Genomic DNA, 13,129 nt, shown 5'->3' with positions numbered 1-13,129 from the left:
AAAAGAGAGTGACTTAAATCTATTTCTGACTTTTAAGTTTATTTCTGAATTTAACATAAGTCCATATAGATTAAGTAAAATACAAAAAAGATAAAAAAAAAAAACTATGTATTTGCAATATTCTTATCAATAGAGAAGGAATTTCTAGGCATTGACAATTTTTGCCAGTTGCTGAAAAATGTACCATTAACCATTATCTGTTCTGGTCTGGAGAGTAACTAAGTTGAAAAGGGAAGGATATAAAATGAATGTATCTAAAATTAAGAGATACAAAAGACCCAACTTTAGATAATGATGGATGATGATGATGGGTGTTAATTTTTTTGTTTCTTTGAGACAGGGTTTCTCTACATAGTCCCACCTGTCCTGGAACGAGACTGTTCAAATTTTTAAAATATATTTCATAAAGGAATGTAAAATCTACATATAAATAGTATAACACACACACACACAAAAATTCAGCCTCCTGTACCTTTAGATTACCCTTAGAAAATTCCAATGCACTTATATCCTACTGTGTTCAAATTTTGAAGATACAGACTACAATCCACAATTTCATGCCCAGTTGCAATACATCCATTTTCTATAAAACAGCTTTTTGCAAAGAAATTAATTAAAATGTGGGTTTTTGGAATATTTTTTTTTGAGCATGTCCTAGAACTCATTTTGTAGCCCAAGCTGGCCTTGAACTTACAGACATCCACCTGCCTCTTCCTCCCAAGTGCCGGACCTTTTAAAGGGGTGCGCCACCAACACCCAGCTAGGAATATTCTTATACTTAACATCATTTGCTGAAAGTGACATGCTCAATTTTGCCCCAGGGTCAAAGGTTTCAAGATTCCTCCCCGGTGAAAAGCACAAACTAGTTTTGCAAAGGACCCAAATTCAGTTCCCAGAACCTTTATCAGGCATCTCGAAACTGCCTTTCACTTCAGTCTAGGAATGTCTGATAAATCTGGCCTCTTAGGCCACTCATATACACACATGTGCAGACACATACACAAAATAATAAAGCGTAAAAAAATAGGTTTTCCCTGGTTCATCTATTATGAATTTAATTATCACAGCAATAGAAAATTATATAAGTATTGATGCTATACTCAAGAAGTTAAAAGCTGCCAGGCAGTGGTGGCACACTCCTTTAGTCCCAGCACTCGGGAGGCAGAGGCAGGCGGATCTCTGTGAGTTTGAGACCAGCCTGGTCTACAAGAGCTAGTTCCAGGACAGCCTCCAAAGCCACAGAGAAACCCTGTCTTCAAAAAAGAAAAAAAAAAAGAAAGAAATTAAAAGTTAGGATTTACTTTCTAAAATATATTTTATATCACAAAATTATTTATGCCATTTACAACTTGCCCAAAAAGGAACCTATCAATTTTGTAATCAGCTACCAATCTCATCAGTAAAATAAAATGCTGAAATAAGCAAAAGTAGACAGTTTTAATTTTGACAAAATGTGCCAATATTTTATAAATCTTACTTCTTAGTTAAAATTTTCAATCCAAGAAAAAAAAAAAAAGACTCAATTATCCCAAGCTATTTTCAAATAAACGCTTTTACTCACTGTTTTGGTTAAATCTGGCAGGGTGGCACAACAGGAAGTGGAGGCAAGAGGGTCAAGATCATCTTGGCTACTCAACAAGTTGGGTTTTGAGAGTACAAGACAGCTCAGAGGGCAAAAGCCTAGCAAACCCAAGTTTAACCCTCATGTCTCCACACAACACAGTACACAATAAACGATTTAAGATTATATAACTCATGTTCCCTAAGCACACAAGCACACGCCTATTTACAAGCGTTCTCATCCACTGACTTACTTATATTCTTAGGCCAAATACCATACTTCAAATCACTGGTAAGTTATAAACTGTCTTAATATAGTTTGGCAAAACTCCATTTTTCATTTCAATTTTACTAATTTCTTAGTTTCACTTTACAAGACAAACATCAAAAACAAAACTTTCAAACAAATGCATCCCTACTAGAATTCTGACAATACACTAAACATTTTAATTTAGAAAACTGGCATCTTTACAATATTGAGAGCCTACTTCCAAAATTGTCTTCAATTTTTCAAGTGGTTTCAAGACAAAGTGGTTCTCTGTCTTTCTTCCTTATTTTTGGGATGGACAAATGTAGCCCACATTGGCCTGGAACTCACTATGTAACCCAACCTGATCCCAAACTCATGATTCCTCCTGCTACATGTACACTACCATACCCAGCCTAGAGTTTTGTTTCAAAATCAATATATTGTTATTCACCCCCTTTTCTGCTCTGTAATGTCCTGGTCAGTACAGATTATTTCAATATTCTAAGGATTTCTTAGTTAAGAGACGTGCAGTTATTCAGCTCACTTAAGAATTGCTTTTTTAAAATTCTCACATTTTTTTTCACAGTTTCAAGACCTCTTTGATGTCTTAAGTTTATCCCTGCTCCTACAAAAAAAGACAGGGTTTCACTATGTAAACCTGGCTAGCCTGGTAATCTCTATTTAGACAAGGCTAGGCTTCAAACTCAAGAGATCTGGCTGGCTCTGGCTCCCATGTGTGGGGATTAAGGTAGAGTGACAGTATGCCCAGCACGTTTTGTAGGATAGTAAGCTCTGATCCAATATGTGTTGCTGAAATGGACATGCTATGTCAAGGATCCCTACCCTACCCAATGCTTCATTCAGCCCTAAGGGAATGGCAAAGCTTTCCCCAGACAAGGCTCAGAGGAATGGCAAGACAAAGTTGGCAGTGTGTGCAAAAAACGTTCACTGTAGCTTTCTTCCTCCATTTGTTTATAGCCTGAAGACTGCTTTCCCTCCAGAACCTGCTTCTACTGAGATGAGTTAAACTCCCACCCTGTTCAGCTATATGCCATAACCCCACCTCCCTGTTAAACAGGCCAAGCTTCTCCAGACAGCCTAGTCCATTCAGTCCTAACCTTCTCTTTGTCCATATGTCTGTCTTGTCTTCATTCCCTTGCTACCCTTATTCAGGGTTCTGGGAACCAAACCATGAAGAACACAGCAAAATTTATCTATTAATGTTGTAAATGCATTTTTAAAACAATTTGTGAAACATCATGGCTTTTATTTATATTCTATACTTTGAGTGTAAACTATTAAGATTGTTTTTCTGGAATGATCATTCTTTTTATTCCCTCCAAGACAAGGTTTCTCTGTGTAACAGCCGTGGCTATCCCGGAACTCACTTTATAGATCAGGCTGGCCTCAAACTCAAGAGATCCACCTGCCTCTGCCTCCTGAGTGCTGGGATTAAAGGCGTGCGCTGAATCAAACCCAGGGTTTCATGTATGATAGGCAAACACTTTACCAATTGAGCCACACCCCATAACCACTAGATCTGAACAAAAGAATGACAGTTTGCATTCATTATTAAGGGTAATTTATGCCACGCTAATTTTTCATTCATTCATATATATACATATATATATATATATATATATATGTATATATATGAATGAAAAATTTCATTCATTCCAATATATTCATTCCAATCAGATCTTCTGGCAGTAGATTAGATACCAAAAAAATAAACCCTCTAAAAACTTCTTAAAAAAATCCAACAGTGTGAAATTTTAAAACACAACTGTAAGTCCCAATATAACACCTGTTATGTTTCATGAGAAGACAGGGAGCAGTACATTTTCAACAGTAAGAGAAAGATTGAATTAATAAACTTTAATAAAGGAGGCTCAAGAAGAAAGAGACAAGGCCAGAATGTACACTGCAATTAGGAAGAAACTATAAATGAATCTATCCATGCAAAAATCCAAAGTAAAATTCCTAGGAAGCCTTAGCAGCACTAATACAGAACAATACACATTTGAGAGAAGAGAAACAAATCAATCCTTACAGAACATCTGCGGGGTGGGAATATAGCTCAGTGGGAGATACCCAGGGACCACATGGAAAGCCCTATAGTCAATTCCCAGCACAAAGCAAACAAAAAAACCAAAACAACAAAAACCACCATAAAAAAAACATATAAAGCTTTTCCAACTAAATAATAAATCAGATTTATCCAAAATCAGATAGACATAGGTAGACAAATCTAGAGCGATAAAATTATACAAAACTTTATCTACTTTTTCAATGTCATACTGCTTGTTTTAATGTACTATAATTATTATTTTTTCCCGTTTTCTCGAGACAGGGTTTCTCTGTGTAGCCCTGACTATCCTGGAACTCACTCTGTAGACCAGGCCAGCCTCTCACAGAGATCCATCTGCCTCTGCCTTCCAAGTGCTGGGATTAAAGGCATGTGCCACCGTCACCACCACTACCACTGCTTAGTGGAACTAAGAGTTTTATTAAGTATAGATTTTCAAATTTTAAAATGCATGTGTGTACATATATTTTCATGCCACTGCACACATGTTGAGGTCAGAGGACACCTGCAGGAGCTGATGCTCTCCTTCCACCATAGATCATGGGGATTAAGAAGATTAAATTTGGGTCAGGCTTTGTGACAAATGCCTTCACCCAACAATTTTGCAGGCCTAAATTTAACCAATGATGTTTAACCAATGATGCAACCCCCCCCAAAACAAAAACAATCCCCTCCTTTAATTAGTGCTTAGTATGCAATCTATTACTACTAACCTCAAAGGTGTTTTGAAAATTAACAAAATATCACCAAATCAGGAAAAGAAAAAGGAAACATTTAATATGCTTTAACATAAGATTTTTCTGACAATAATGAAAAAGGAGTAACTCATAAAGACTTACCTATATGTGGCTGCTGAGCTGCTGCTAATGCATACTGCTGCTGTTGAGCTGCAGTTAACTGCTGGACTGTTAGTGCATTAGTCCTCTGAAAGAGCTACCAGGGAAAATATTTAATAAAACGATTAATACAAAACACTGCAATTTCTATTAGAAAGCTATGAATATTTAGACACTTATTTGAAGGATTTTCTTAACCATAATGATATTTCAAATGATAATATCAAAACCCCTACCTATCATTCATGTACTCTGATTACATGTTAAAGAGATTCCTATAAGAAACATGCTTTACCTGCTGCTGGGAATTGTAGTCAAAAAGGCCTACAGTAGCTCCTGAAGAATCCATGGGTACCTGATTACCAGGATAGTCAAACTGCAAGGAATCTAGACCAACTTGGTCCATGGCATCCAGATTCTGAGTTTCAGGATTTGAAAATTCTTCAACAAGTGGTTTATTAGCTGTAGGATTAGGAAGAGAACCCAATCCTTCTGGGGGATTAGTACTGGGGCCAAGGCGCTCAACTACTTCCGTTGGAGAGGCTTGACGGCTTCCAGGAGTACGACTAAATAAAGAAAATAGAAAAACACTATGGGTAAAAGTAGCAAGTAAAGGGTAAAATGGTAAAGTATGAAAAAACAAATGATCCCCAACATATAAAGAATAAAGGTTTTCTCAGCCATCAACCATTATATTTCTCCCATTTTTTCCTATTTAATAGCTAGTAAGAGTTTACATAGCTTCAGTATTTTTATTATTATTACTTACATCAATTTGAATAGTATTATCATATAACTCAAACAATACACAGGTAAGAAATGTTGTACAGCTGGGCAGTGGTGGTGTACCCTTTAGTTCCAGCACTTGGGAGGCAGAGGCAGGTGGATCTCTGTGAGTTTGAGACCAGCCTGGTCTACAAGAGCTACACAGAGAAACCCTGTCTTGAAACAAAAAACAAAGTTGTCTATGATTACAACTTAGGAATATATTACCTGAAACTTTTGTCTAAAATCATAGAAAAAATTAAGTTAAGCAAAACAGACTATTAAATAAGCTCAAAATAAAAATCCACCCAACAAAAAAGAGCCAGACACCATGGTTATGGTTTTCATAACTGAAAGAAGTGGAAACTAAAAAAGCTGACTTATGTTATGACTCTGGGGTTTTCTGAGCAAATTCTCTTATCTTTTGAGCCTGCTTCATTAATGAGAATGAATGTATGATTGAGTAGTAACTAAAAGAACGAAAAGACAAAATGAGCAAGAAAGCATCCAGTTAATCAGCCCGCTTTCTTGAAAGCCCTGTACAATTAACTACCCAAAAATCATCCTTTCTATATCAAGTAATTTCTGTATAAACAATCGGAAAAAAATACAAATGCAGACATTTTTAAAACTTACATTATACAGAATATACACAAAAAATTCTATATACACAAAATAGCTCAACATTTCTCTATCATACTATGGCTTCCATTAATATTGGATTAAAATTTCAGCACCGGTTTTCCTTTGCATCAACATCCTTCATGGTTCTAATATTCTTTTTACATTATGTTTAATCCTAAATTATAGTTTACATATTTTATACAGAAGCCTTACTCCAAGTGTACTGCCTAATACATCAAAGCATAAGTACTTATTTTAGTGGTAATGAGTGTTTTACTTAACTTAACACCACCTGTTCCATCAAACCTATCAGCGTATAATTTGAGGTGTTCCACATTGGCCTAAATTTACTAGCATATACAGCATAGTTTGTAAGAACAGCTCACTAGACATTTAAACATTCATGCTACATTCAAATCAATCACTGTCATTGCAATATTATATTTTAAATGTGTTTCACTTTTAGCCATACCTGACTTGCATGGGAATAATGGTTCAATAGCTTGTTTTTTCACTTGAAACATAAGGGGGGAAAATGAAACAAAACAGGATTTCTTTCAAATCAGTCAATTAGAAAAGGTGGAATGGCCCTAAACTTCATTCATTTCAGCTTTACTTCAGTAATATGTATACATATATATTAATGATATATATTACTACAAATTTTAGTGATAAATTTAAAGACACCACATAGCCACAGCTATTCTTCTGAAGCATTTTACATGTCAAGTAGTAACTGATACTTTAATTAATAATTTCAAACATCAATAAAAACTTAAATAGAACAGTATATACTACTAATGTTTTTGGTGTTTTTTTTTTTTTTTTTTTTTTTTGAGGGGGAGGTTTCCAAGACATGGTTTCTTTGTGTAGCCCTGGCTGGCCTCAAACTCATAGAGATCTACCTGCCTGGGATTAAAGGTGTGCGCCACCACCATCCCACTCTCATTAATGTTTAAAGGGAGAAATAACTTTCATATAAAACAACTCTATAGCAAAAGCAAAGAAAAGAAAACATCATGCTATCTGTGGTGCTATTTCCTTGCTATAGTTAGTGGTATATTAACACTTCCATTATAAATATATAATCAACTGAGTTTTAAACGCCTAATCTTCACTAAAACTTAATAGAGCAAAAGCAAAATCAGGAAAAGGTTCTAAATAAAGAACTTTAAAATTATTTCTTATCAAAAGAGGTTTACTGTTTTGGATGCTATCTTGCACAAGGAACAGAAGAATGGTACTTTAACAGAATATTACTCTGCTTTGTTACGTGAAGGCAGTAAGTGCAGGAATATAAAATGCACCAGGTAACTATGCTGCAGTTCTATGGTCCATGAGGTAGAACTAAACTACGACTAGAAGCTGCAGTGTCAGCCTGAAGCATCAATTTTCTAGCATACAGAAAACCAACAGCTAAACGAAAATAGGTATTTTACTGCTAGAAACAACAAAAGAACTTCAAGATTTCCAAGCTTAAAATCCAACTATTTCATATTTGAAGGAATAATTATGTATTAACACAATTCATACTCTTAAGAAAAACCACTGGTTCCTAAACTAATTTTGCCTCAAAACAGCTGGGGGAAAAAAAAAAATCAAATGGCCAGGGATGGAGAAGTAGTTAATACCATAATACAAGAGAAAAATCCCACTGCAAGGTATTCGAGCACAATTTGAAAGGAGGGGGAAAAACCATATTAAACCTATAATTCACAGGTTAGCAAAGAAAAAACTTCTCTTTCTTTTTTTAAAAAGATTTATTTATTTATTTATTTATTTATTTATTTATTTATTTATTTATTATGCTTGCCGCACTCTGCCTCCATGTATGCCTGTATGCCAGAAGAGGGCACCATGAACAAATGGTTGTGAGGCATCATGTGGTTCCTGGGAATTGAACTCAGGACCTCTGGAAGAGTAGTCAGTATTCTTAACTTCTGAGCCATGTCTCTAGCCCGAGAAAAAAACTTCTATTCAGTTCATAATAGACAAAAAGTAATCACAGCTTCTAACATTATCCTTCCAACAAAACACCCTGTTTCATATACTGTTTTGAAGACTTTAAAATGATTTGATATTAATTTTATGAAAAAAAATTTATCCAGACTAACACAAGGTACAAAGGAAATCAAGTAATCTTAAATTAGAAAACTATCTGAATCAGTTACATTAAGTAACTATAATAACTCTAAAAGAGGTTTTTTTCTTGAAAAAGTTAAAAATCTTACTTAAAGTCTTTGCAATCTGCATCCATTCCATTTGGCAAACCTCTGCCATTTATTTTAGAGTCCTCATCATCTTGTTTAAGATCTCTGTTTTGGTCCTCCTCAAATGGAGAAGCCTTGCCTTTTTCATCTCCTTTCTCAGGTCCATCTGTTTCAGCATCTCTAGTACCCTAAGGAAAAACAATCTGTTTGATTCTCAATACTTGATAGAACACACATACGGTACCAAAAGATGGCCTAAACTACCCTGTAGTGCATGTAACAATAAAAACAATTATTTATTTTTTTAAGTAAACTAATTTAGCAAAGGCCAAAGAACTGAGTACAAGCTAGCTATTTATAACAGAAGAGCTAAGTCAACCTTAACTATAGCGGTACAGGAAAAACAGCAACACCACAAATTAGATTATAATATTTAATTCATACATAATTTGATTTAGCTACAGGTTAAATACTATCAGGAGCAAGCAATTTTACCTTTGCAAAGTTTTAAAATATGATTTTTTGTTAACAGGGTTAAAATATAAGTACTTCCAATTATTCTACAATTTCATGTATTTTTTGAACTAAGTGAAGAAAATAAATAGCAAATAACTTTAATGTTTCTTTGAGTTCTATGGGCAGAAAAATAAGCTAATAAAGCTGGAAGCAGTGGCCCATATCTGTAAGGCCAGGGCATGAGAGGCCTAGGCAAGACAACTGCCATGAGTTCAAGGCCAGCCTGGTCTACATAGTGAGTTCTAGGCTAGTCAAAGTTATACAGTAAGATCTTATATCAAAAGGAAGAGCAAAATACCACAAAGCAAAGTCACTGAAAGTACTAAATTTTACCAATGATGCTTTGCAATGAACACCTGCAAGTAAAGATATATAGCTAAAACCAAAAAGGAAAAGAAAATACCAAACTTTTGTTCAAAATACTTACAAAAGTTCCCTTCCTAAATCGAGAATCCAATTTATCAGCAGGAGAGGAACTTAATACATATTCTACCATGCTCACACCAAGGCCTCCACTTTCTGAGCGCGGAGAAAGAATTGCATTTACTTCACTGTTTCCATGAAAACTCTGTCCAGATCTTCTCTGTACCATAATAGGCTGGGACATTGAATGATCTGTTTGAAAGAAGAAAAACACAATATAGTTTAACTTTTAAGCCACATTAAGTATAGTTATACAAATTAAGATACCAATTTAAGAAAAAAATTTTTCCTTTTAGTGTAATGTTTTTGTTATACTCAAACAGCTTTTCATTTGGAATAGTTGGAACACCTTTTTTCAAATGATACATTTTATTTGTATGTGTGCATATGTATGTGTGCATGTATGTGTTCACATGCACCTGTAAGTCAGAGGACAAATTATCTGTAGACAGTTCCCTTGTTCCACCTTGACATGGGTACCAGGGATGGAACTCAGGTTTGTCAAGCTTGTGAAAAGTACCTTCAACAACTGAACCACCTCACTGGGTTTAGAGCATGTACAACATCAAGAAGACAACTTTATGAATTTGTTTCTCCCACTATTACGTTGAGTTTTACTTAGTGATAAAAGCTTATGCAAGGAAGTCAAACAAACAAACGAGGCAGAAAAATGACTGAAGGCTGAGCTGAAGGAACAAAAACAAGATATTACAGTTCTCAAGCTCAGTTATAGATCATGGAGACCAAGAACACAGCTATTAACACAATAAATATCAATCAGATTTAGAAAAAAATCAAATCCCAGAATTTTAGGTGTTCATGGTGAAAACCCCAAGTATCACATAAAGACTTTACTTTCTAGTTTATTTTGCAAAATTATACATCCAACATAAATGTCTCAGTTGAAAACAAAAGGCAATTATTAACATCTGAGAGCTAGTATGATTTAAATATAATCAACAAATTAGAGGCAGTATTCAAATAAGACTCTTCTATTTCCCACTTGTATTCATAGGAAATGTGTCATTATATCCTTCCTCTGTCCTTTAATCAATCACCCTCACAGTTTAAATACCAGTCAGTATACTTTGAATCATGATGGGCATTATGACACAATGGGGAACTCAAGAACAAACAAGACAATCTGACTTAGAATTACTATTGCTGTGATGAAATAACATGACCAAGGACAACTTGGGGAGGAAAGGGTTTATTTCAGTCACAGTTCTGTGTATCAAACAGCACATCATCAAAAGCAGTGAGGGCAGGAACTCAAGCAGGTCAGGGGCAGAAGCTGATGCATTTCCTCAGTTGAGGTTCCCTCCTTTCAGATGACTCCACCTTGGGTGGAGTTGACATAAAACTAGCCAGCATACAGCCTTTACTCTCAAAGAGAGTGAGTATGGACTCTGGGAATGTAGCCTAACTGGCATGAGACTGAGTTTGATCTTTAACACTGTTTAAGATTGGTGTAGTGGTACACACCTGTGACCTCAGCACTTGGGAAGTGGAAGCAGGACTATCAGAATTTCAAGGTTAATCTCTACTACATAGTGAGTTCCAGAACAACACAGAATTATATTTAGTAGAGAACGATCATAATAGGATAAAGCCCCTCAAAAATAATCCAGAATATTACAGAACACATAGCATGGGGAACTGATTCTCCCCAGACTTAAGGTGAATACTAAAGTAAATATTTAACTTGCATATGAAGAACAGATTTACAAAGAGAGACAACGAAGGAGGAAAAGTACTTTGGTTACAGAAACCAGCATGTTCCAAGGTTCTAAACATGCTAAGAGAATGTAACCAAACTGACTATCACACCACTTTAGCTGCAAGAAAATATGTATGATTAAGCCTCTCATAGCAGAAGAAAAAATTTAAAACTATTATTATGTGTATGTACATATGCCATGAAACATATGCACAAGTCAGAGGACACTTTTGAATGTTCTCTCCTACTTTTACATGAGTTCTGGGGAACTCATGGCAGCAGGTTTGTGTGTCGTGATACATTGCTTATGATCTAATAAAACCGGAAGATCAAAGAAGCAAAAGCAGCCAAACCACCATTGTTTTTGCCCATCTCACTGGCCCAAGAATTTTCTTTCGTTTTTTTGGAGATAATATCTCAGCATGTAGTCTTGATGGGTGTAGACCAGGCTGACCTTGAACATGTCATTCAATATGTACATTTTCTTTCCTTTTTTTTTTCCTCCAAGACAGGGTTTCTCTGAATTGCTTTGGAGCCTGTCCTGGAACTCACTCTGTAGACCAGGCTGGCCTTGAGCTCATGAAGATCCGCCTGCCTCTGCCTCCCAAGTGCTGGGATTAAAGGCATGCACCACCAATGCCCGGCCAATATGTACTTTTAAAAAAAAAGATTAATTAATTACTTAATTAATTTATTATGGATAGAAAATTCTGCCTCCATATATGCCTGCACCATATCTCATTACAGATGGTTGTGAGCCACGATATGGTTGCTGGGAATTGAACTCAGTACCTCTGGAAGAACAGCCAGTGCTCTTAACCCCGAGCCATCTCTCTAGCCTCCAATATGTACGTTTTAAGCAAACAAAATTCCATTTATTTCAAATCTCATAATTTCTAGTAAAATACTCAATCAAAATTTTACCTTCAGTTAGGAGGAAGAATGACTCGTGAACTCACCACAAATATAAAACTGACATTTTCTCTGCCATTCAGCTTTAAAAAATGTAACAGTAATTACCCATTCAAAAAAACAAAAACAAAACAAAATGAAAACCACTATTTTCATTTTGTGTGTGAAGCAAACACACATTAGGGAAATGCCTACAGAGATGAGAAGAGGAAGCTAGATCCCTAGAAGCTGGAGTTATAGGTAGTTGTAAGCCACCTGATATGGGTGCTAAGAACCAAACACAGGTCCCCTACAAAGCTGACACAGGTTCTTAACCATTTCTCCATCTTGCATTCCTTCAAGTTTTATTAGATAGGTTTTTACTGCGGTCCTTATCGCAAGAGTTCTGCATTCAACTTTTATAACACATTTCCCAATCAAGTTATTAAGCAACTGTTCACCTAAGGATGTGCTACTTATAGGGAATGTGAACCCTAGCACAAACTTCGTATATTAAATTGTGCTCAATTATACTACAAGAAAAGTATTCTCAAGGGAGTGAATCTTACCTTAAAAAGTTTTAAATCTCTTAACATAGCTTATTGATCTGGACAATAAAAACACCTATTTAAAAATATTTTTAATTAAAAACATAAAAAAGAAACAAAGGATCTGTCGAGCTGGAGCAATGGCTCAGTGGTTGAGAGCACTTGCTCTTGCAAAGTCCCCAGGTTCAGTTAATAGAATCCACAAGAAGCTCACAACCACTCATAATTCTACTTCCAGAGAGCCTGACACCCCCCCATAATACATACATACATACATACATACATACATACATACATACACACACACACACACACACACACACACACACACACACACACGGTACATACACACACCTGTAGGCTAAAATACTGAAAAACACAACAACAAATCTTTTAGGAAAAGATCCACCTGTTAATTTATTCTCAAAAAAAAGTTAAGGCTGGAAAAGCAGGATTGTTCAGTGATGAAGGCACCTGCACTAAGCCTCACCATCTGAGTTTAAGCCCCAGGGCCTCCATGACCAAAGAATTGATTTCCTGGCCTACACACACACAGTGCCCCGTGTATACCTGTAAAGCTTATTTACCTATATACCCCTCAAACCTGATTCATCAAAAACATTTTAAGGCTGGGCGTTGGGGGCGAACACCTTTAATCCCAGCATTCGGGAAGCAGAGGCAGGTGGATCTCTGTGAG

General features: G+C 35.8%; 1 protein-coding gene across 10 annotated transcripts in view; it reads right to left on the bottom strand.

Moving 5' to 3' along the window:
* Pum2 (pumilio RNA binding family member 2) overlaps positions 1-13,129 on the bottom strand; it is a 78,526-nt gene that overhangs the window by 40,104 nt on the left and 25,293 nt on the right. For all 10 annotated transcript variants that reach the window (XM_035448074.1, XM_027424610.1, XM_027424616.1 and 7 more), the window contains 4 exons: positions 9,278-9,465; positions 8,356-8,522; positions 5,031-5,301; positions 4,739-4,832 (listed from right to left, as the gene is read on the bottom strand). In XM_035448074.1, the coding sequence (XP_035303965.1) occupies positions 4,739-4,832; positions 5,031-5,301; positions 8,356-8,522; positions 9,278-9,457 (712 nt within the window). In that variant the 5' untranslated portion in view covers positions 9,458-9,465. The remainder of the gene's footprint in view (positions 1-4,738; positions 4,833-5,030; positions 5,302-8,355; positions 8,523-9,277; positions 9,466-13,129) is intronic.

This window comes from Cricetulus griseus, chromosome 7 (genome assembly GCF_003668045.3).
Source record: "Cricetulus griseus strain 17A/GY chromosome 7, alternate assembly CriGri-PICRH-1.0, whole genome shotgun sequence".
NCBI lineage: Eukaryota > Metazoa > Chordata > Mammalia > Rodentia > Cricetidae > Cricetulus > Cricetulus griseus.
The sequence above is the reverse complement of the archived record's forward strand: the minus strand, read 5'-3'. Positions and strand labels throughout refer to the sequence as shown.